Here is a 22,494-nt window from a genome sequence, read left to right on the forward strand (position 1 = left end):
CGTGGTTGGTCAGCCACTGTAATCTGCTTTCTCGTTTTACTCTCTTCTGTTTCTAGTGTGTCTTTGTTTCTTGTTCCTTTTAGTGTTCGTTCTTGTGGTTTTTCCTTTCTTTCCATTTTGTGTGGTATGTCTCGTCTGTTTTATTCTCACACTTGTGGCATTGTTTTATTAGGAACAAGGGACTGATGACCTTGTAGTTTGGTCCCTTCTACCCTCTTTTTAACCAGCCAACCCAATTTCTGGCCTGAGTGTAGCAGGTGATAGTGGACCTTATCGGTATTTCCAACACCTTGGGCTGCGATTTTGTGATTTCGAGCTCAACCCACTATCACCTTGCTTTCCTGCATTGGAAATGAGTGGAGGAGGCTTGGACAACAGTTCTCTTCTCAGAACTGTGAGTGCTACAATGCTTCTTTCACTATGAGGGAGCTGGCTCATGCTCTCACTTCATCCTGATCTCCACCACTCCAGGGCTGGACAATGTAAACATTCAGATGTTGCAGCACCTTCCTCTTGCTCTCAAGCACTTTATACATACAATCACATCTGGGCAGAGGACAAGTTTCCCAGATGCTGCTATGACGACACTGTCATACCAATACCTAAGCCTGGTAAGGACAAAACCTTCCTTCTAGCTACTGCCCCATTTCTCCCACCAGCTGTGTTTGCAAAGTGATGGAACATATGATTCATGCCCGTGGTATGGTGGCTCAAGTCTCGCAATTACTAACCACTGCACAATGTGGATTTTCAGCACGCTGTTCTGCAGTTGACCATCTTGTTACTTTGTCAACCCATGTCATGAATGGTTTGTCGCAGAAATACCAGACTATGGCTGTGTTTTTTGATTTGGAAACAGCTACCTGTGGAGGACTCCCTACATGTGGAGCTTCCGAGGCCTCATGCTCTGTTCCTTCAAGAATTTTTAAGACAGAGCTTACAAGATAGGTGTGGGTTCTGCTTTGTCAGACGACTTTATCCAGAAAAACGATGTGCTTCAGGCTTACGTCCTGAGTGTCATCCTCTTTTTATTGCCATTAACCCTATTCTTGTCTGTCTCCCACTGGGCATTTCCAGCTCTGTTTTCATTGACAATTTTGTGATCTTTTGCAGTTCTCTATGGACTTGTCTCCTTGAGCAGAGTCTTCAGTGATGTCTCGATCATCTTTACTCATGGAGCATCAGTGATGGCTTTTGCCTTTTGACTGAAAACACTGTTTGTATGAATTACTGGCAGTGCAGTTGGTTTCTTCGAACATGTTTGCATTTTGGACCTGATGCTTTTCTGTTCGCTGAAACTACGAAATTCCTAGGGCTCATGCTCCATAAGAAACTTTCTTGGTACTCCCACGTGTCTTACCTGGCTGCCCGTGCGCTGTACCCTGTTACTGTGTCGAAGAGGTCCTGAGCGGTACTTCCTCGGGAGCAGATCAGATCGCCCTCCTCTGTTTGTGCTGAACCCCTTGTCTGTTCGAAACTAGACTATGGGTGTTTTGTTTATGCGTCTGCATGCCCATCCACCTTATGCTGTCTCAATAAGATCCACCATCATGGCATCCGTTTGGTCATTGGCGCCTTTTACACTAGCCCAGTTGAGTCTTTAAGGAGAGGCTGCCGAACTACCGCTGTCATACTGATGTGATACTCTTCTCAGCAGATATGCATGCAGTTTCTCTGCCATGCCTGGCCACCATTCTATGCCTCCTTCTTTGATGACTTCTGTGACTGCCAGTATGGGGCACTTCACACTTCTCTGCTACCCCATGGAGTTCACTTTCGGCTATTGCTGCAGCAGTTTAACTTCATGCTATGTGCCACTTTCCTGACCTTGGTTTTGTGGCAGCAGCCCATATTCACCTTGGACTTGATTTGCTTCCTAAGGACACTACCACAGACTCGCTCTGTCATTGTAAGTTTCTGGACCTTCGCACAGAACTTTGCGGTAGTAGTTTATGTGCACTGATGGCTCTCGGGCTGACCACGGTGTCACGTGTGACCTCATCATTGGTACCGCCGATTTTCAGTATCGTCTTCTGAAACACTGCTCAGTATTTACAGTGGAGCTCTTCACCCTGTATCAGGACACAGTTTATTCGGCAACATGGGCTTCTCAATAGTGTCATTGTCTCAGGCTTTTTGCCCTACAGAGCCTCTTTGAGCTGTACACCATGCATCCATTAGTGCAGTGGGTCCAGGAAAGCTTTCACTTGCTCACTGCCTGTCAGCAGGTGGTGTCACTTTGACATCACCACTGGTCTCCCCTTCATGGGAACAAGATCCAGGGAATTAAACCTCTCCTAGCGGCTTGGCCAACCTCCTCTTGGCCTTCCCGTTCTAGTCATCCCCATTTGTTAAGTGATGATCTCCCCTCACTTAATGCTCATTCTCATCAACATTTAATGGTTTGCCTTTTCCTGATGGAATGCCCTTCTTTTAACCATGTACATTCTAATTTGTGTGTGCCGTCTGAGTTTCAAGCCATTTTAGCGAATGATGCGTGGTCTGTTGACGGCGTTCTACTTTTTATCCCTCATAGCAATATGGTGAAGGACATTTAACCTTTAGTTCAGGTCCTCCATGTTTCTATGGTGTATAAACATAATTGTTAATTGAATTTTTAATCTTGTATTGTTCATTGTTAATCATGTAAATAATGGATATCATTGGGGTCCAAGAGAGTCCCTGTTTTTAACTGCCTTTCCTTCTGTCAATTGGACTTAGCGTGTAGTCTTCGTGTTCTACGGTTCTGACATGGGGTGCATATAATCTTAGTTGTTTTTGTACCCTAAAACAAAACAAAACTAACTACATGTGATAAAGGAGATTATGACTCAGTGGAGGTCCTCTATGCCGGGCTCACAAGAAACCTACTGTCCTCTGCCAACTCCGAATCAGCCATACTTGGCTGATCATCTCCTCCACAGCAAAGACCCACCCCATGCATTAATCTCACTGACTCGTTACCCCTGGTGTTACATGGTGCCTCAGTGACTGATTTAGTTTAATGTTTCATTTGTGAAGCAGGCTCTCTTTAAGGGAGGGCCACTTAATCCTACTGGCCCATTGAGGGTTTGTCAGAACACACTGTTGCTGCCTCTACCCAGACTGGGCTGCAGTTGTGTGGGCTTGTTGGTCCACATGGTCCTCAGCTTACCTGCTCTTCTCCCCCCCCCCCCAAATCTCTCTCCCCCCCCCCCCCCCCCCTCGTATGGTCTGTTTAGACTTGTTCAACTTTTGTGTCTTTGTGCTTCTCTTGCCCTGTCTGTGTTGCCAGTCTTTCCAGGGCAATCTCTGAGTGGAGTTCCTCTGGTAAGTGGCAGTTGCTGGAGGATGTCTGTCCCCTCATTGCACTCTTTCAGGTATTGCTCCCAAAATGGGCCCCCCAGGGGGTCCACAACTCTTTTGTGGATACGTGCGTGGCGAGCACGGGGCCCCGAGCCATTGCAGCCTTCTTTCTCTCCCGGGCTGCATTTCCTTTCCCTTCCCCTCCTTTCCCCTCCATACCCCTTTCCCCTCGCCCTCTCCTCTCCCTCTATTGGTGTCCTTGCTTATGTTGGCCCCCGCTATCCTCCTGGTTCTGTTGGTTTTACACTCCGGCTTTGTTGCGTAATCATCTCCTCCTTTTGGCATTCCTTGGTCCCCCTCTTGGGTTTGACCTCCATTCCAAAATTTCTCTTCCGTAGTGTGAGCCATTTGGGGAAGAGCACCTTACCTAGTGTCTCCGACGTGTGCCCTCCTAGTACATTCCACCTTTTCTTTTACGTCGTTGTCTGATGCTAGGGTGCATAGCCAGCGCGGTAGCCAGCCCATGTGGTGGGGTCGCTATGTACCCTTTTGGTTGAGCCCCCTGAACACACAGGGATCACACTCCTGATACCTGAGCTGTGACCTCCTCATGCATGCCTTGGAGTGGTTGCTCGTCATCCTGGAGCATCGGAACTCCCGGCAATGGCCGCCGTGCCAGACGGCCCTTGCTGTGGCTGGGTGGCGCCCGTGAGGAGAGCCCCTGATCGGAGTGGGTGGTATCAGGGCGGACGCTATGCAGATGAAACGCATACGGGTCCAAAACTCTGGCCGCTCTTCTGCGGCTGTCTCTCTGCGTGGTACTGATTCCTCAAGTGCTGCTTCTCTTGCCCCTTCGGCCTTCCCTTCCGTGGCTACCCCCTGGGAGGAGGCTCAGGCCCGTCGTCTAGGGGCAAAACCTTTCCCCCGTTATCTAGTTTGCACCAGGACTGATGGAGATACTTTCACCAGTGTCAAACCTTTATTCTTTGTGGAACACATTGAAGACAAGTTCGGCGAAGTGGACTCCCTGAGCAAGATGCGGTCGGGTTCGTTGCTGATAAAAACTGCTTCGGCTGCCCAATCTGCGGCCCTTCGTGCCTGTACCCATCTTGGCACAATTCCGGTGTCCATTACCCCTCACCAGTCTCTAAATGTGGTACAAGGTGTGATTTTTTCACAGAGACCTCATCCTTCAAACTGGTGAGGAACTTCGGGACAATCTCGGACGGCGGGGTGTTCACTTTGTTCGGCGTGTTCAGAAGGGTCCTAAAGATAATCGTATTGATACTGGTGCCTTTATCCTGGCCTTTGAAGGGGATACCCTTCCTGAGAAAGTTAAGATTATGGTCTATCGCTGTGATGTGAAGCCGTACATCCCACCTCCTATGCGGTGTTTTAAGTGCTTGCGTTTTGGCCACATGTCTTCTCGCTGTTCCCAGGACCCTCTCTGTGGTGACTGTGGACGTCCACTCCATGAGGGGAGTCCCTGTGTTCCCCCTGCTGTATGTGTAAATTGTCATGGTAGTCATTCTCCACGTTCAGCAGATTGCCCAGTCTATAAGAAAGAAAAAAAGATACAGGAGTATAAGTCCCTTGATCGTTTAAGCTACACAGAGGCTCGTAAGAAATATGCACGATTGCACCCTGTGTCCATGACATCTAGTTACGCCTTGGTAACATCTTCATCCCTTCCTCCCCCTTCCTTACCCCCATCCCGGACCCCTCTCCTTCCCCCCTCCCCTGCGGCTCCCACACCCTCTCCTCTGGGCGCTGCTCCCCCTCCCCAGCCGGAGAAGTGTCCCACTCCTTCGGCGTCTGCCGGTCAAGGGCGCCTCTCCCGGGATGCCCCTTCCCGGCACCTTCCAGGTCAAAGGTCTGCTGCAGCGCGGCGGCCGCGAGAGCCGCGGTCTATCGGCCCCCAGGTCGCCCGGTCTCTTTCTGTTCCTGATCTTGCTGCAGCTGGCTCCATTATGCCACACAGCCCTCCTTGATCTCAGCCTGAAAAGAAGAAGAAACATAAGTCCTGGGACAAAGAGCCTCTGGTGTCACCGGAGGTCCCTTCCCCGACTTCACAACCGGATTCTGACCAGTCGTTTATGGATGTCGCCCCCTCCTTGTCGGTGACGGGTGGGGACCCGGCGGTATGACTGGATTTAGCGTGTTCAGCCCTCATTTAAACCATCGTTCTGTGGTTCTCCAATGGAATTGTAATGGCTACTATCGTCACCTTCCGGAATTGAAATCCCTTCTTTCGTCCTACTCAGCAGTTTGTGTGGTTCTCCAGGAATCTCATTTTACTGATGCTCACTCACCGACCCTCCGTGGGTTCCATGTTTTCTGTCGAAATCGGGTCGGACCCTTGCGGGCTTCTGGTGGCGTTTGTACGTTGGTCCGTACAGACATTGCTAGCACGTGGATTCCTCTCCAAACTACATTGGAAGCGGTTGCTGTTAGGGTCCACTTAGACTCTGCAGTCACAGTATGCAATCTTTATCTCCCTCCTGACAGGACTCTTACACCTGCTGCCTTAACCACCCTTCTTCAGCAACTTCCTCCTCCCTTCCTCCTCCTTGGGGATTTTAATGCTCATCATCCTTTGTGGGGCAGTGCCTTTCCATCTAGACGAGGTCTTCTTATAGACCAATTTATTGCAGACCACGACCTGTGCCTTCTTAATGATGGCTCCCCTACTCATTTCAGTGCTGGTCATGGTACCTTTTCTGCCATTGATCTTTCTCTTTCTTCTCCCTCTCTCCTCCCTTGCTTACACTGGTCGCCACACGACGACCTTTGTGATAGTGACCATTTCCCGTTGATTATCACACTCCCTTCCCGCTCCCCGATGGAGAGGTTACCTCGTTGGTCTTTCCACCGCGCCGATTGGCCTCTATATACTGCACAGGTCGAGTTTTCTCCCTCTTTGTCGGGTTGTATTGATGACGTCCTACGTGATGTGTCTGACGCGATTGTTCGCGCTGCTAACCTTGCTGTCCCGCGCTCATCTGGACAATTTCGTCGTCGGCAAGCCCGTGGTGGAGTACGGCCATTGCCATTGCCATCCGTGATCGCCGTCGAGCTTTGCAACACTTTAAGAGGCACCCATCTGTAGCCAGCCTTTCTACCTTTAAGCGCCTTCGCGCTAAAGCCCGTTATTTAATCAAACAGAGCAAGCGGATATGTTGGGAACGATTCGTTTCTTCCCTTGGTTCCACTGTCCCTCTGTCACGGGTATGGGCTACACTTCGCTCTCTCCAAGGTTGCCATCGGCAGTCCACCCTCCCAGGCCTTCACCTCCCAGATGGCATTTGTACGGACCCATTAGTTCTCGCAGAACATCTTGCGACCCATTTTGCAGTGGCATCAGCGTCGGCCTCCTATCCAGCTGCTTTCCTTCATCAAAAACAGCAGGCTGAAGCTGTCACCTTATGTTTCACCACGTGTGAGTCAGAATCTTACAACGAACCTTTCACTGAATGGGAATTTCTTTCTGCTCTATCTTCTTCTCACGATACGGCCCCTGGCCCAGATTCCATTCATAACCAGCTGCTCCAACATCTCAGTGCTCCACAACGGCACCATCTTCTTCGGGTGTTTAACCGTATCTGGCTCCAGGGTGACTTCCCTTCTCAGTGGAGGGATAGCATTGTGGTTCCTGTCCTTAAGCCTGGTCAGAACTCCCTATCTGTTGACAGCTATCGGCCAATTAGTTTGACCAATGTTGGTTGTAAGTTACTTGAACGGCTGGTAGCCCGTCGGCTCACTTGGGTCCTCGAATCTCGGGATCTATTGTCCCCTTACCAGTGTGGCTTTCGAGAGGGACGATCTCCAATCGATCATTTACTTCGCTTGGAATCCGCAGTTCGGCAGGCTTTTTCCCAGCGCCGCCATTTGGTTGCAGTGTTTTTTGACCTTCGCAAGGCCTATGACACGGCCTGGCGCCATCACATCTTACTAACCCTTCATCAGTGGGGTCTTCGGGGCCCACTCCCGATTTTTATCCGCCAGTTCCTGATCCATCGGTCATTCAGAGTTCGAGTTGGTACTGCTTTTAGTTCTCCACGGACCCAGGAGACGGGCATCCCACAGGGTTCTGTCTTGAGTGTCCTTCTTTTCCTCATTGCTATCGATGGACTTGTGGCCTTGGTCGGTCCCTTGGTCGCCCCTGCCCTGTATGTGGATGATTTCTGCATTTGGGTTAGTTCCTCCTCGATGCCATCTGCAGAACGGCAGCTCCAGGTGGCTATACGGCGTGCCTCTGCATGGACCCTCTCACACGGGTTTCAATTCTCTCCTTTAAAATCGCGGGTGGTCCACTTCTGTCGCCGTACTACGGTCCACCCTGATCCAGAGCTCTATCTCGCTGCACAAAGATTGCCTGTGGTCTTCTTTTCGACAACAAGCTCACTTGGCTGCCCCATATTAGACTCCTGAAGGTAGGATGTTTCCGTAAACTCAATGTCCTTCGCTTCCTTGCCCACTCCTCTTGGGGTGCGGACCGTTCCCTCCTCCTCCGTCTTTATCGTGCTCTAGTTCTGTCACGTTTGGACTAAGGTTGTCAAGTTTATGGTTCAGCTGCTCCTTCCACGCTGCACGTGCTGGATCCGGTCCACCATCGTGGTATCCGTTTGGCCACCGGTGCCTTCCCTACTAGCCCTGTTGATAGTCTCCTGGTTGAAGCTGGGATCCCCCCCCCTTTCTGTTCGGCGGTCCCAGCTTCTGGTGTCTTATGCCCTTACTATCCGTTCTTCTCCCGCTCATCCTTCCTATTCTATCCTATTCCCAGACCATGGACGTCGCCCGCCTGACTCCCGCCCTCGGGCGGGTTTACCGGTTGGACTGCGCCTTGCGTCTCTTAACTGTGATTTTCGGCTTCCTTCTTTGTCCTGTCTTCCTCGCTCCCTCCCCTCCACCCCTCCTTGGTTAGTTCCTCGGCCTCGAATTCGGATGGATCTCCGCCGCGGTCCGAAAGATTCCATCCCCCCGGTGGTGTTCCGTTCCTTTTTCCGCCAAATTTTGTGGGAGTTTCGGGATGCTGTTGTTTTTTACACTGATGGCTCTAAATCTGCTGATCATGTTGGGTATGCCTTCACGTCCTTTGTTGGAACGGAAAATCATCTACTGCCACCCTCATGTGGGGTGTTTACTGCGGAATTGATGGCAATTTCCCGGGCCCTTACCTTTATTAAACAATCACAACACAACCGCGTTTTGTTATGTACGGACTCGATGAGTGGCCTTCTTGCTATTGACCGGTGTTTTTCGCGCCATCCCTTGGTCTCTGCCATCCATGACCATCTCGCTGATCTTTACCGTGCTGCTTGTTCCATTGACTTCTTATGGGTCCCGGGCCATGTGGGTATCCCGGGTAATGAGCTCGCTGATCGTTTGGCTGGGGGAGCAGTTACTTACCCCCCGTTTTCTGTAACCCCTCCTGCAGCGGATTTACGGCTTCACATCAAATCCCACTTTGCACAGTCATGGGCCAATTCTTGGGAGGCTACTCCACTGTCTAATAAACTTCGTGCCATTAAGGTGAATCCAGGCCCATGGCGTTCTTCCTTTCGCCTCTCCCGCAAGGACTCGACCACACTGTGTCGTCTCTGCATTGGCCATACCAGGCTGACCCATGGTTTCCTTTTGCGTGATGAGCCACCCCGGCTATGTGGTTGTGGAGCCTTCCAGTCAGTGGCCCACATTTTGGTTGAATGCCCCCTTCTTTTGGCTCTGCGTGCTAAGTACAGACTCCCCCACACTTTACCTTTGATGTTGGCTGACGATTCCCCGATGGTCTCTCTGGTTCTAGGTTTCCTCCGGGAGAGTGGTTTTTATTCTCAGTTTTAAAGTTTTTAATCTCCCTCTGGTGTTGGGGCAGGGCGGTGAGTGTTTGGGTGTCTCCCACTGTAGGCAGTGTTCAGAGATTCCCGATTCACCTCCCTGACCGGAATCCTCTTTTCTTTCCCTTTTACTCTGTTTTTCCCCCTTCTTTTTAAGGCTTGGTTAGTTTTTCTATTCCCATACGTACTTTCTGCATTATAGCAGTTGTACCTTTTAAGTCACAGGTGGTCTTGCCTATGCTGCTTCAGCATAGTGTTGGGTTCGTTCTCCTGCCAACTTCCCTCATTTGTTTTTACTATTGACAACGTGACTGCCCTTTTACGTTTCCCCTTTTTCCGTATTATTGTTCTGATTTTTCTGAGATGTCCCGTTAGCAGAATGGAGTCTATTTGAATCAAGGGACTGATGACCTTGCTGTTTGGTCCCTTTAACCTCAAACAACCAACCAACCATCCCAAAATGGGGTACCTTGCCTGCCTTTTTTCCTGTCTTCTTTTTGTCCCTTATCTCAGCTTTACTGACCTTGGTAAACCGTGGGGTTTTCTTCCGCTGGGTTTCACACAGTAGGCTATCTCTGATCTATAGTCATGTAGATCTGTGTTCAAGAGAAAAGTGACTGATGGCATAGTAGTTTGGTCCCTTTAACCAGCCAACGAACTAAAAGTAGCCCCATGCAAGAGCAGGAGAATGTCTCCTGTAGCATAATACTACTCCCACCAGCCTCTGCCTGTGGTGCACTGTGCGTTTTGAGCCACCGTTCGCCTTGATGATGGCATTTGTGGTGACGACTGTCAACCTAATGTAGCAAAACTGTGATTCACCTGAAAACCTGACACTTTTCCATTGACAGACTGTCAAATCCCGGTGGTCCTGTGTCCTTTGTAGTTGTAATTGGGTCAACATGTGAATACGTTAGGGTGGTGTGCTGCGGAGCTCTATGCTCCTCAATGAATGGCGAGCTCCAAAATACTTGTCTGTGCACCAGCATTGTGCTGTTTTGGCAGAGATGCACATATCACCACCTATATTACTTTACGGAGCAGAAAAGCCTCCTACACCAGATTCTGTGAAGAGTCATGGATGTCCAACCATTTAGCGCCTAGTGGTAGTTTCACGGTCTTTCTACCTCTTTTTAGATGCTAACGACAGTAGCACATGAAAATTTGACCATCTTTGCCGTTTTTGAGATACTCGTTCACAGGCTTTGTTTAATAATAATCTGTTCTTTGACAAAGTCTCTTATCTCAGTGGATTACCCAATGTGCAACCCATATCTTTGGTGGTGTGATCCCAAATCTGTCTCAGCTGTGCTTATATATTTTTCATAGCATGCCACTTGCCCACAACGGCACTGGTTGGCATCCAACCTCGTGGTGCGCAGTGCTCATAATATTTTGGCTTATTGGTGTATAATTGCTTCACTGGGTGGCTTCCCTAGCTAAATGCATATGATACAATTTCAAAGTACAGAAATTGGCACAGAAGTACCACAATTGGATGATTTCAGGATTGCAGAAATACTTGCCGTATATAGGAGTCACTGCACTGAGTGGTTCATGCCAGTAATTAAGTAAAAGTGCTCTCGCATATCAATGATGTTTGGACACAGTTAAAGATCATTAGCATTTGTTTGCTTTGGTACCTTAGTGAATCGTCAAGCTTCAACAAGAAAGTGCTGAGCTCTTAGTATATGAGAACACTTGCATGATTTCAGTTTTGCCTGTATGTAGAGAACATCTGTAATATGATAGTTTCTGCATCATGCCACAGGTGAAGTACATTAGTCACAGTATTGTCAGCAGCTTTTGTGAATGGATTTGCATGGTTCAACAATGTTTTCATTGCCTTGTGGGGCAAATGTCTCAAGTTGTCACTGTTGGCAGAATCAAGAGGAGTTAAATTTGTTTATTCACTAATGTAACACATTCAAATTAGAATTTAGTTTTTGTTAAATTTTATTATATTTGAACAACTAAATGGTTTTGATTAATTCTTTTGACAATTAGGTGTCCTCTGTTATAAAATCTAATGATAGATGTAAAGCTGAAACTGGTTACCTGTTAAAAGCAAACTTAAAATGTCAAGACTCTGAAGTTTTTATATATTGAGGCCAAAATGAGCTTATTTCGTGTAATATATTTATTCTAGTATTGCAATGGTTGCACCTCACTGAAGTGAACTTTTGGTACCAATACTTTTTAATTAAGAGTGAGGGATTGTTTGAGCTCTACATTAAATATAGCTCTGTATTGTAATTAAATTCATTGTTCTTTTGAGTGTTGTGACACGTTGATTTCTTGCCTGTAGAGTGCAGTGAAAAAAAGAAGAGTTTTAAATGTGTTATAGAGTACTCCACACTGCTCTGTAGGTACAATAGAACCTTGTTCAACTTTCAGATTTGGGCTCAGGGTGGTTAGAATGCTAAAAAGGTCAGATGATCAGAGGAGAATAAAATACGTCATTTACAGAGCTGAAAACGGTGTAGTCAGAATTAAGAAAAAACACTTGCATTTTTAATAAATAGGAAGGAAAACAGTTTGCTACCTGAAAATCTACTTAAAAAGTGTAAACTGTTTTTGTTTCAGTTTTTGTAGGTTTCTGGCTGCACTTTGCCCACAGTATTTCCACATCTGTAGCGGTTGATTGTTTCAAATATTTGAAGGTAGTCTCAGATGCATCCTTTATTGCAGAGTGGCTGATATTTTCATTTTCTGCTATTCCTTCATCTGGCTCCTCTTTCAGTTTTTAATGGTTGTCACTCTAGAACCCATTTGAGACTAATGTAGTAACTGACTCACCTTTGTCAAGTAATAACAGAACTCTTTCTGTTTGATTGATAACGAAACACATTTTCTTTTCTGATTTGTAGCTATTTTTAGTACTTCAGATTCACTTACACCTGTTAATGTGAACTTGGAATAGACTCGCACTGCTGCTTTAATGTTAAAAGGGATGAGTAATAAACTTAGAAGGTGGACCGATAACGGACACCAGCTGTGATGTTCTTCAGCATGGAGCACACAGTCGGACACGTGGCTGGATAATCCGAGAAGTAGGTTAATTGGAGGTTGGATAATCAAGGTTCTACTGTAGTATATTAAATCAAAGTGTGTTTATATTATTCTGACAGCCTTTTATAATAGTGTTGGGATGTTCATGTTATGATGTCCATCAAATTAAAATTAAAATTTATTACAGATGAGTCCTGATAAAACTGTGTCGGCATTCCCTGATGGTGAAAACTTGTTCAAGTGGATTGGGACTATAACAGGTCCTGTGGGAACGGTTTGTATTCATTACTTATTTATATTGCAGACTTGTAGGATAGAGGCTTGCTGATGCTTCAAAGGTTTCATCAGGAGTGTAAAGTTATGTTGTAACTATTTTGATAAGCGTAGTAAAACTTTTTAGATTTGATGATTCAGAGTGTAAGTGGTAGACAATAATTCAAGTTTTAGATTGTCCTCAAATAGTCTTACAATTTGCTGTCACTACTTCCTCTGAGGTTTGGAGTCCATCTTAAATCCCATATATTGCTGTGTAGGGAAATAAATTCAAAGGTTAGAGGATTTTGTGAAGAGAAAGGCATACCATCTCCAATATGGCCATTCATGGCAAAGCACGGTGTTGTTAAAACCAACGCCCAGCATAAATACAGATATATTTTCATAAAAGTGCAGACTCCAAATGAAAATAACTTGCTGCTTCAAACGTGTGGCCATACCTCTTAAAGAACCTTCGTATTATGCGATTGGCCTCACAGTAATAGCACCATCAATTAATTTATTCCCTCCAGGGGCCTCATGGTCCTTTTGTGTACGTGTGTGGTCAGCATGGGCCCCGAGCTATTGCAGCCTTAATTGTTTCCCGGGCTGCATTTCCTTGCCCTTTCCCTCCTTTCCTGTCCTTGCTCCTTCCCCTTTGCCCTCTCCTCCCCCTCTCTTGGTGTCCTTGTTTATGTTGGCCCCACTATCCTACTGGTAATATTGGCTTTGCAGTTTTGTTTTGTTGCGTAATTACCTCATCCTTTCGGCATTCTCTGGTCCCCCTCTGGGGTTTGACCTCCATTACTAAATTTCTCTTCTGTAGTGTGAGCCATTTGGGAAAGGGCACCTTACCTAGTGTCTCCGATGTATGCCCTCCTAGTTCGTTCCACCTTTTTTTTTCACGTTGTTGTCTGATGCTAGGGTGCATAGCCAGCACGGTAGCCAGCCTGTGTGGTGAGGTTGCTATGTACCCTTTTGGTTGAGCCCCCTGGACACACAGGGATCACACTTCTGATACCTGAGCTGTGACCACCTCATGCAAGCCTTGGAGTGGGTGCTCGTCACCCTGGAGCATCGGAACTCGTGGCAATGGCTGCCGTGCCAGACGGCCCTTGCTGTGGCTGGGTGGCGCCTGTGAGGAGAGCCCCTGATTGGAGTGGGTGGTATCAGAGCAAACGCTATGCAAATGAAACTTTCACCAATACCAAACTTTTCTTTGTGGAACACATTGAAGACAAGTTTGGCGAAGTGGACTCCCTGAGCAAGATGCGGTCGGGTTCGTTGCTGATCAAAACTGCTTCGGCTGCCCAGTCTGCGGCCCTTCGTGCCTGTACCCATCTTGGCACAATTCCTGTGTCCATTACCCCCCACCAGTCTCTCAATATGGTTCAAGGTGTGATTTTTCACTGGGACCTCATCCTTCAAACTGATGAGGAACTTTGGGACAATCTCGGATGGCGGGGTGTTAACTTTGTTCGGTGTGATCAGAAGGGTCCTAAAGACAATCGCGTTGATACTGGTGCCTTTATCCTGGTCTTTGAAGGGGATACCCTCCCTGAGAAAGTAAAGATTATGGTTTATCGATGTGATGTGAAGCCGAACGTCCCATCTCCTATGAGGTGTTTTGAGTGCTTACGTTTTGGACACATGTCTTCCTGCTGTTCGCAGGCCCCCCTGTGTGGTGACTGTGGATGTCCACTCCATGAGGGGAGTCCCTGTGTTCCCCCTCCTGTCTGTGTTACTTGTCATGGCAATCATTCTTCACGTTCACCAGATTGCCCATTATATGAGGAGGAAAAGAAGATACAGGAGTATAAGTCCCTTACCTACACATAGGCTCATAAGAAGTATGTAAGACGTATGCACGTCTTCACCCTGTGTCCTTGACGTCTAGTTATGCTTTAGTTACATCTTCACCCCTTCCTCCCACTTCCTTACCCCAATCCCAGACCCCTCTCCTCCCCCCCCCCCCCCTCCCCTGCAGCTCCCACACCTTCTTCTCTGGGCACTGCTCCCCCTCCCCAGCCGGAGAAGTGTCCCACTCCTTCGGCGTCTGCCAGTCAAGGGCACCCCTCCCGGGATGACCCTTCCTGGCACCTTCCAGGCCAAAGGTCTGCTGCCACGCGACAACCGCAAGAACTGCGGTCTGTCAGCCCCCAGGTCACCCGATCTCTTTCTGTTCCCGATCTTGGTGCAGCTAGCTCCTTTATGCCACACAGCCCTCCTTGATCTCAACCAGAAAAGAAGAAGAAACATAAGTCTTGGGACAAAGAGCCTCTGGTGTCACCAGAGGTCCCATCCCCGGCATCACAACCAGATTCTGACGTGTCATTCATGGATGTCACCCCCTCCTTGTCGGTGACGGGTGGTGACCCGGCTGTATGACTGGCTTTAGCCTGTTCAATCCCCATTTAAATCATCGTTCTGTGGTTATCCAATGAAGTTGTAATGGATACTACCGTCACCTTCCGGAATTGAAATCCCTTAGTTCTTCTTACTCTGCAGCTTGTGTGGTTCTACAGGAATCTCATTTTACTGACGATCACTCACCGACCCTCTGTGGGTTCTGTGTTTTCTGTCGAAATCGGGTCCGACCTCTGCGGGCTTCTGGTGGCGTTTGTACGTCGGTCCATACAGACATTGCTAGCATGTGGATTCCTCTTCAAACTACATTGGAAGCAGCTGCTGTTAGGGTCCACCTGGACTCTGAGGTCACAGTTTGCAATCTTTATCTCCCTCCTGACAGGACTCGTACACCTGCTGCCTTAACTGCCCTTCTTCAGCAACTTCCTCCTCCCTTCCTCCTTCTCGGCGATTTTCCTGCTCATCATCCTTTGTGGGGCAGTGCATTTCCATCTAGACGAGGTCATCTCTTAGATCAGTTTATTACAGACCAAGACTTGTGCCTTCTTAATGGCTCCCCTACTCACTTCAGTGCCGGTCATTGTACCTTTTCTGCCATTCATCTTTCTCTTTCTTCTCCCTCTCTTCTCCCTTCACTACACTGGTCGCCACACGATGACCTTTGTTATACTGACCATTTCCCATTGATTTTCTCTCTCTCTCTCTCTCTCTCTCTCTCTCTCTCTCTCTCTCTCCCTCCCTCCCTTCCCGCTCCCCGATGGACAGATTACCTCGTTGGTCTTTCCGGTGCGCCGATTGGCCTCTATACACTGCACAGGTCGTGTTTTCTCCCCCTTTGTCAGGTTGTATTGATGACATCCTATGTGACGTGTCTGACGCGATTGTTCGCACTGCTAGCCTTGCTGTGCTGCGCTCATCTGGACTACTTCATAGCCGGTAAGTCCCGTGGTGGAATACGGCCATTGCCATTGCCGTCCGTGATCGCCCTCGAGCTTTGCAACACCTTAAGAGGCACCCATCTGTTGCCAGCCTTATTACCTTTAAGCGCCTTCGCCCTAAAGCCCGTTATTTAATCAAACAGAGCAAACCATATGTTGGGAACATGTTCCCTTGGCTCTACTGTCCCTATGACACGGGTATGGACTACACTTCGCTCTCTCCAAGGTTGCCATCGGCAGTCCACCCTCCCAGGCCTTCACCTCCCAGATAGCTTTTGTACGGACCCGTTGATTCTTGCGGAACATCTTGCGACCCATTTTGCAATGGCATCAGCATCAGCCTCCTATCCGGCTGCTTTCCTTCACTGGAAACAGCGGGCCGAAGCTTCCACCCTTGTCAGTCAGAATCTTACAACGAACATTTTACTGAATGGGAACTTCTTTCCGCACTTTCTTCTTTTCATGATACGGTCCCTGGCCCAGACTCCATTCATAAGCAACTGCTTCAGCATCTCAGTGCTCCACAACGGCAACATCTTCTCCGGGTGTTTAACCGTATCTGGCTCCAGGGTGACTTCCCTTCTCAGTGAAGGGATAGCATAGTCGTTCCTGTCCACAAGCCTGGTAAGAACCCCCTATTTGTTGACAGCTATCGGCCAATTAGTCTGACCAATGTTGTTTGCAAGTTACTTGAACGGTTGGTAGCCCGTCGGCTCAATTGGGTCCTCAAATCTCAGGATCTATTGTCTCCTTACCAGTGTGGCTTCCGAGAGGGACGGTCTCTGATTGATCATTTACTTAGCTTGAAATCCACAGTACGGCAGGCTTTTTCCCAGCACTGCCATTTGGTTGCAGTATTTTTTGACCTACGCAAGGCCTATGACACGCCCTGGCGCCATCACATCTTACTTACCCTTCATCAGTGGGGTCTTCGGGGCCCACTCCCAATTTTTATCCGCCAGTTCCTGTTCCATCGTTCATTCAGGGTTCGGGTGGATACTGTTTTTAGTTCTCCATGGACCCAGGAGACGGGCATCCCACAGGGTTCTGTCTTGAGTGTACTTCTTTTCCTCATTGCTATCGATAGACTGTGGCCTCTGTCGGTCCTTTGGTCACCCCTGCTCTGTATGTGGATGATTTCTGCATTTGGGTTAGTTCCTCTTCGATGGCCTCTGCAGAACGGCAGCTCCAGGGAGCTATACGGCGTGCCTCTGCATGGACCCTCTCACACGGGTTTCAGTTCCCTCCTTTAAAAACGTGGGTGGTCCACTTCTGTTGCTATGGTCCACCCCTACCCGGAGCTCTACCTCGATGCACGACGATTACCTATGGTCCCACCGTTTTGTTTCCTGTGTCTTCTTTTCGACAACAAGCTCACTTCAGACTTCTGAAGGTAGGATGTGTCCGTAAACTTGATGTCCTTCGCTTCCTTGCCCACATCTCTTGGGGTGCGGACCACTCCATCCTTTTCCACGTAAAGGGCTTTAGTGCTGTCTCGCTTGGACTGTGATTGTCAAGTTTATGGTTCAGCTGCTGCTGCCACCACATTGTGCCTCCTGGATCCGGTCCACTGTTGTGGTGTCCATTTGGCCACCAGTGCCTTCCCTACTAGCCCTGTTGATAGTCTCCTGGTTGAAGCTGTGATACCCCCCCTCCCCCCTTTCTGTTCGGTGGTCCCAGCTTCTGGTGTCTTATGCCCTTACTATCCGTTCTTCTCCCACTCATCCTTCCTATTCTATCCTGTTCCAAGACCATGGACATCGCCCACTGATTCCCACCCTCAGGTTTGTTTACCGGTTGGGCTCTGCCTTGTGTCTCTTTGCCTTGATTTTCAGCTTCCTTCTTTGTCCTGTCTTCCACGCTCCCTCCCCTCCACCCCCCCTTGGTTAGTTCTTCGGCCTCAAATTCAGATGGATCTCCGTCGAGGTCCGAAAGATTCCATCCCCCCGATGGTGTTCCGTTCCTTTTTCCTCCGAATTTTATGGGAATTTCAGGATGCTGTTTTTTACGCTGATGGCTCCAAATCTGCTGATAATGTGGGGTATGCCTTCTCGTCCTCTGTTGGAACGGAAAATCATCTGCTGCCACCTACATCTGGGGTGTTTACTGTGGAATTGATGGCTATTTCCCAGGCCCTTAACTTTATTAAACAGTCCCAACACAACTGTGTTTTGTTATGTACGGACTCAGTGGCCTTCTGGCTGTTGACCGGTGTTTTTCGCAACATCGCTTGGTATCTGCCATCCTTGACCATCTCGCTGATATTCACCGTGCTGCTTGTTCCGTTGACTTCCTTTGGTCCCTGGCCATGTGGGTGTCCCGGGTAGTGAGCTTGCTGATCGTTTGGCTGGGGGAGCGGTCACTTACCCCTCATTTTCTGTACAGCTTCTGCAGAGGATTTACAGCTTCACATCGAATCCCACTTCGCACAATCGTGGGCCAACTCTTGGGTGGCTACCTCCCTGTCTAATAAACTTCGTGCGATTAAGGTGACACCAGGCCCGTGGTGTTCTTCCTTTCGCCTCTCTCGAAAGGACTCTACCACACTGTGTTGTCTCCGCATTGGCTGTACCAGGCTGAGCCATGGTTTTCTTTTGTGTGATGAGCCACCCCCACTTTATGGTTGTGGAGCCTTCCAGTCAGTAGCCCACATTTTGGTTGAATGCCCCCTTCTTTTGGCTCTGTGTGCTAAGTACAGACTCCCGCATTTTACCTTTGATGTTGGCTGACGATTCCCGGATGGTCACCCTGGTTCTCGGTTTCCTCTAGGAAAGTGGTTTTTATTCCCAGTTTTAAGGTTTTTTAATATCTCTATGGTGTTGGGGCAGGGCAGTGAGTGTTGGGGTATCTCCCACTGTAAACCATGTTTGGAGATTCCCGACTCCCCCTCCCTGACCGATATCCTCTTTTCTTCCCCCTGTACTCTGTTTTTATCTTTTTTTAGGATTGGTTGGTCTCATTTTTCCCATACGTACTTCTACATTCTAGCGGTTGCACCTTTTAAGTCGCAGGTGCTCTTGCCTCTGCTGCTTCAGAAGTGGGATATTTCCTGCCTCTAGCATAGCGTTGGGTTCGCTCTCTTGCTGACTTACCTCATTTTGTTTTTATCATTGACAACATGACTGCCCTTTTACATTTTTTAGCCTTTTCCCTTTTATTGTTCTGACTTTTCTGAGATGTCACACTATCGGAATGGACCACATTTGAAACACGGGACTGATGACCTTGCTGTTTGGTCCCTTAAACCCCAACCAACCAAACAACCCAGTTTAGGGAAGGAAAAGAAGATACAAGAGTAGAAGTCCCTTGATTGTCTATCCTACACTGAGGCTCGTAAGAAATATGCACGTCTTCATCCTGCGTCCATGACGTCTAGCTATGCTTTAGTTACGTCTTCAGGCTTTGGGAGACGGAATGGCGTAACAGCACGCACAACAAACTGTGTATCATTAAGAAGACTATGAATGTGTGGAAGTCTTCCATGCAGGCCTCTCGCAGGGAATCAGTTGTCCTCTGCCGGCTCCGCATTGACCATATGTGACTAACGCATGGTTACCTACTCTGTCGCGAGGACCCACCTGAGTGTTGCTGTGGCTCCCAAATGAGTCGTCCACCTCTTGCTGGACTGCCCACTTTTAGCCACTCTGCGGCAGACTTTTAACTTTCCCAGCACCCTGCCTTCGGTGTTGGGCGACAATGCCTCTGCAGCAGCTTTTGCTTTATGTTTTATCTGTGAGAGTGGGTTTTATACTTCTATGTAGGTTTTTTAGCACATGTCTTTTGCCCCTCCGTGTCCTCCACCCTAGTGCTTTTAGGATAGAGGTTTTAATATGTTGCAGAGTGGCTGGCTTTCCCTTTTTATTCTCGTGGTTGGCCAGCCACTGTAATCTGCTTTTATGTTTTACTCCCTTCTGTGTCTAGAGTCTCTCTCCTGTTTTCTTGTCCTCTTTTGTTCCTTTTAGTATTAGTTGCCATCCCTTCGTTCTTGTGGCTTTTCCTTTCTTTCCGTTTTGTATTATATGCTTCGTCTGTTTTATTCTCAATCTTGTGGCATTGTTTTATTGGGAACAAGGGACTCATGACCTCGTAGTTTGTTCCTTTCTCTCTCTTTTAAACCAACCAACCCTTCCTTGTCGGTGACGGGTGGAGACTCGGTGGTATGACTGACTTTAGCCTTTTCACCCCCCATTTGAATTGTCGTAGTGTGGTTATCCAATGGAAGTGTAATGGATATTACCATCACCTTCCGGAGTTGAAATCCCTTATTTCGTTTTACTCTGCAGCTTGTGTGGTTCTACAGGAATCTCATTTTACTGACTATCACTCACCGAACCTCCATGGGTTCCGTATTTTCTATCGAAATTGGGTATGGCCTCTGGTGGCATTTGTATGTTGGTCCATACAGACGTTGCTAGCACGTCGATTCCTCTTCAAACAACATTGGAAGCAGCTGCTGTTAGGGTCTACCTGGACTCTGAGGTCATGGTTTGCGATCTTTATCTCCCTCCTGACAGGACTCTTACACCTGCTGCCTTCACTGCCCTTCTTCAGCAACTCCCTCTTCCCTTCCTCCTTCTCGGGGATTTTAATGCTCATCATCCCTTGTGGGACAGTGCATTTCCATCTAGTCGGGGTCTTCTCATAGGCAAGTTTCTTGCAGACCACGACTTGTGCCTTCTTAATGATGGCTCCCCTACTCATTTCAGTGCCGGTCAGGGTACCCTTTCTGCCATTTCTCTCTCTCTCTCTCTCTCTCTCTCTCTCTCTCTCTCTCTCTCTCTCTCTCTCTCCTCCCTCCGTCCTTCCTTCATTACAATGGTCGCCACACAACTTTTGTGATAGTGACCATTTCCCGTTGATTCTCTTGCTCCCTTACCGCTCCCTGATGGACAGGTTACCTTGTTGGTCTTTCCAACGGCCTCTATATACTGCACAACTCGTTTTTCTCCCTCTTTGTCGGATTGTATTGATTATGTCCTACGTGATGTGTCTGATGCGAATGTTCGCACTGCTAGCCTTGCTATCCCGTGCTTATCTGGACCATTTCGCAACCGGCAAGTCCTGTGTTGGAGTATGCCCATTTCCATTGCCATCCGTGATCACCGTTGAGCTTCACAACGCCTTAAGAGGCACCCATCTGTTGCCAATCTTCTTACCTTTAAATGCCTTTGCACTAAAGCCTGTTACTTAATCAAACAGAGCAAACGGATGTGTTGGGAACAATTTGTTTCTTCCCTCAGTTCTACTGCCCCTATGTTGTAGGTTTGGGATACACTTCGCTCTCTCCAAGGTTGCCATCGGCAGTCTACCTTCCTGGGCCTTCACCTCCCGGATGGCCTTTGCACAGACCTGTTGATTCTCACGGAACATATTGCGACCCATTTTGCAACAGCATTAGCCTCCTGTCCGGCTGCTTTTCTTCACCAGAAACAGTGGGCCGCAGCTTCCGCCTTATTTTTTTACCCCTTGTCAGTCAGAATCTTAAAACAAACCTTTTACTGAATGGGAACTTCTTTCCGCATTTTCTTCTTCTCATGATACGGCCCCTGGCCCAGTCTCCATTCATAACCAACTGCGTTAACATCTCGGTGCTCCACAACAGCAACACCACCTTCAGGTGTTTAACCGTATTTGGCTCCAGGGTGACTTCCCTCCTCAATGGAGTTATAGCATCGTGGTTCCTGTCCTTAAGCCTGTTTGTCAAAAGCTGTCGGCCAATTAGTCTGACAAACGTTGTTTGCAAGTTACTTGAATGGATGGTAGCCTGTCGGCTCAATTGGGTCCTCGAATCTCGGGATATATTGTCCCCTTGCCAGTGTGGCTTCAGAGAGGGATGGTCTCAGATTGATAATTTACTTAGCTTGGAATCCGCAGTTTGGCAGGCTTTTTCCCAGCACCGCCATTTGGTTGCAGTGTTTTTCGACCTTTGCAAGACCTATGACATGGCTTGGTGCCATCACATCTTACTTACCCTTCATCAGTGGGGTCTTCGGGGCACACACCTGATTTTTATCCGCCAGTTCCTGCTCCATGGGTCATTCAGGGTTAGGGTTGGTACTTTTTAGTTCTCCATGGACCCAGGAGAATGGCATCCCATAGGGTTCCGTATTGAGTGTACTACTTTTCCTCATTGCTATAGATGGACTTGGGGCGTCCGTAGGTCCTTTGGTCACCCCTGCTCTGTATGTGGATGATTTCTGCATTTGGGTTAGTTCCTCTTCGATGGCCTCTGCAGAACGGCAGCTCCAGGGAGCTATACGGCGTGCCTCTGCATGGACCCTCTCTCACGGGTTTCAGTTCCCTCCTTTAAAAACGTGGGTGGTCCACTTCTGTTGCTATGGTCCACCCCTACCCGGAGCTCTACCTCGATGCACGACGATTACCTATGGTCCCACCGTTTTGTTTCCTGTGTCTTCTTTTCGACTACAAGCTCACTTCAGACTTCTGAAGGTAGGATGTGTCCGTAAACTTGATGTCCTTCGCTTCCTTGGCCACATCTCTTGGGGTGCGGACCACTCCATCCTTTTCCACGTAAAGGGCTTTAGTGCTGTCTCGCTTGGACTGTGATTGTCAAGTTTATGGTTCAGCTGCTGCTGCCACCACATTGTGCCTCCTGGATCCGGTCCACTGTTGTGGTGTCCATTTGGCCACCAGTGCCTTCCCTACTAGCCCTGTTGATAGTCTCCTGGTTGAAGCTGTTATCCCCCCCCCCCCCCCCCCCCCCCGATCCCTCACCGCCTTTCTGTTCGGCGGTCCCAGCTTCTGGTTTCTTATGCAATCAGTCCTTTCCTCTCCCACTCATCCTT

General features: G+C 48.4%; 1 protein-coding gene across 2 annotated transcripts in view; it reads left to right on the forward strand.

Annotated features, from left to right (window-relative positions):
* Nucleotides 1–22,494, forward strand: part of LOC124619774 (ubiquitin-conjugating enzyme E2 C) — a 41,529-nt gene that overhangs the window by 13,295 nt on the left and 5,740 nt on the right. For both annotated transcript variants that reach the window (XM_047146359.1, XM_047146358.1), the window contains exon 3: nt 12,319–12,405. In XM_047146359.1, the coding sequence (XP_047002315.1) occupies nt 12,319–12,405 (87 nt within the window). The remainder of the gene's footprint in view (nt 1–12,318; nt 12,406–22,494) is intronic.

This window comes from Schistocerca americana, chromosome 6, assembly GCF_021461395.2.
Source record: "Schistocerca americana isolate TAMUIC-IGC-003095 chromosome 6, iqSchAmer2.1, whole genome shotgun sequence".
Taxonomy (NCBI): domain Eukaryota; kingdom Metazoa; phylum Arthropoda; class Insecta; order Orthoptera; family Acrididae; genus Schistocerca; species Schistocerca americana.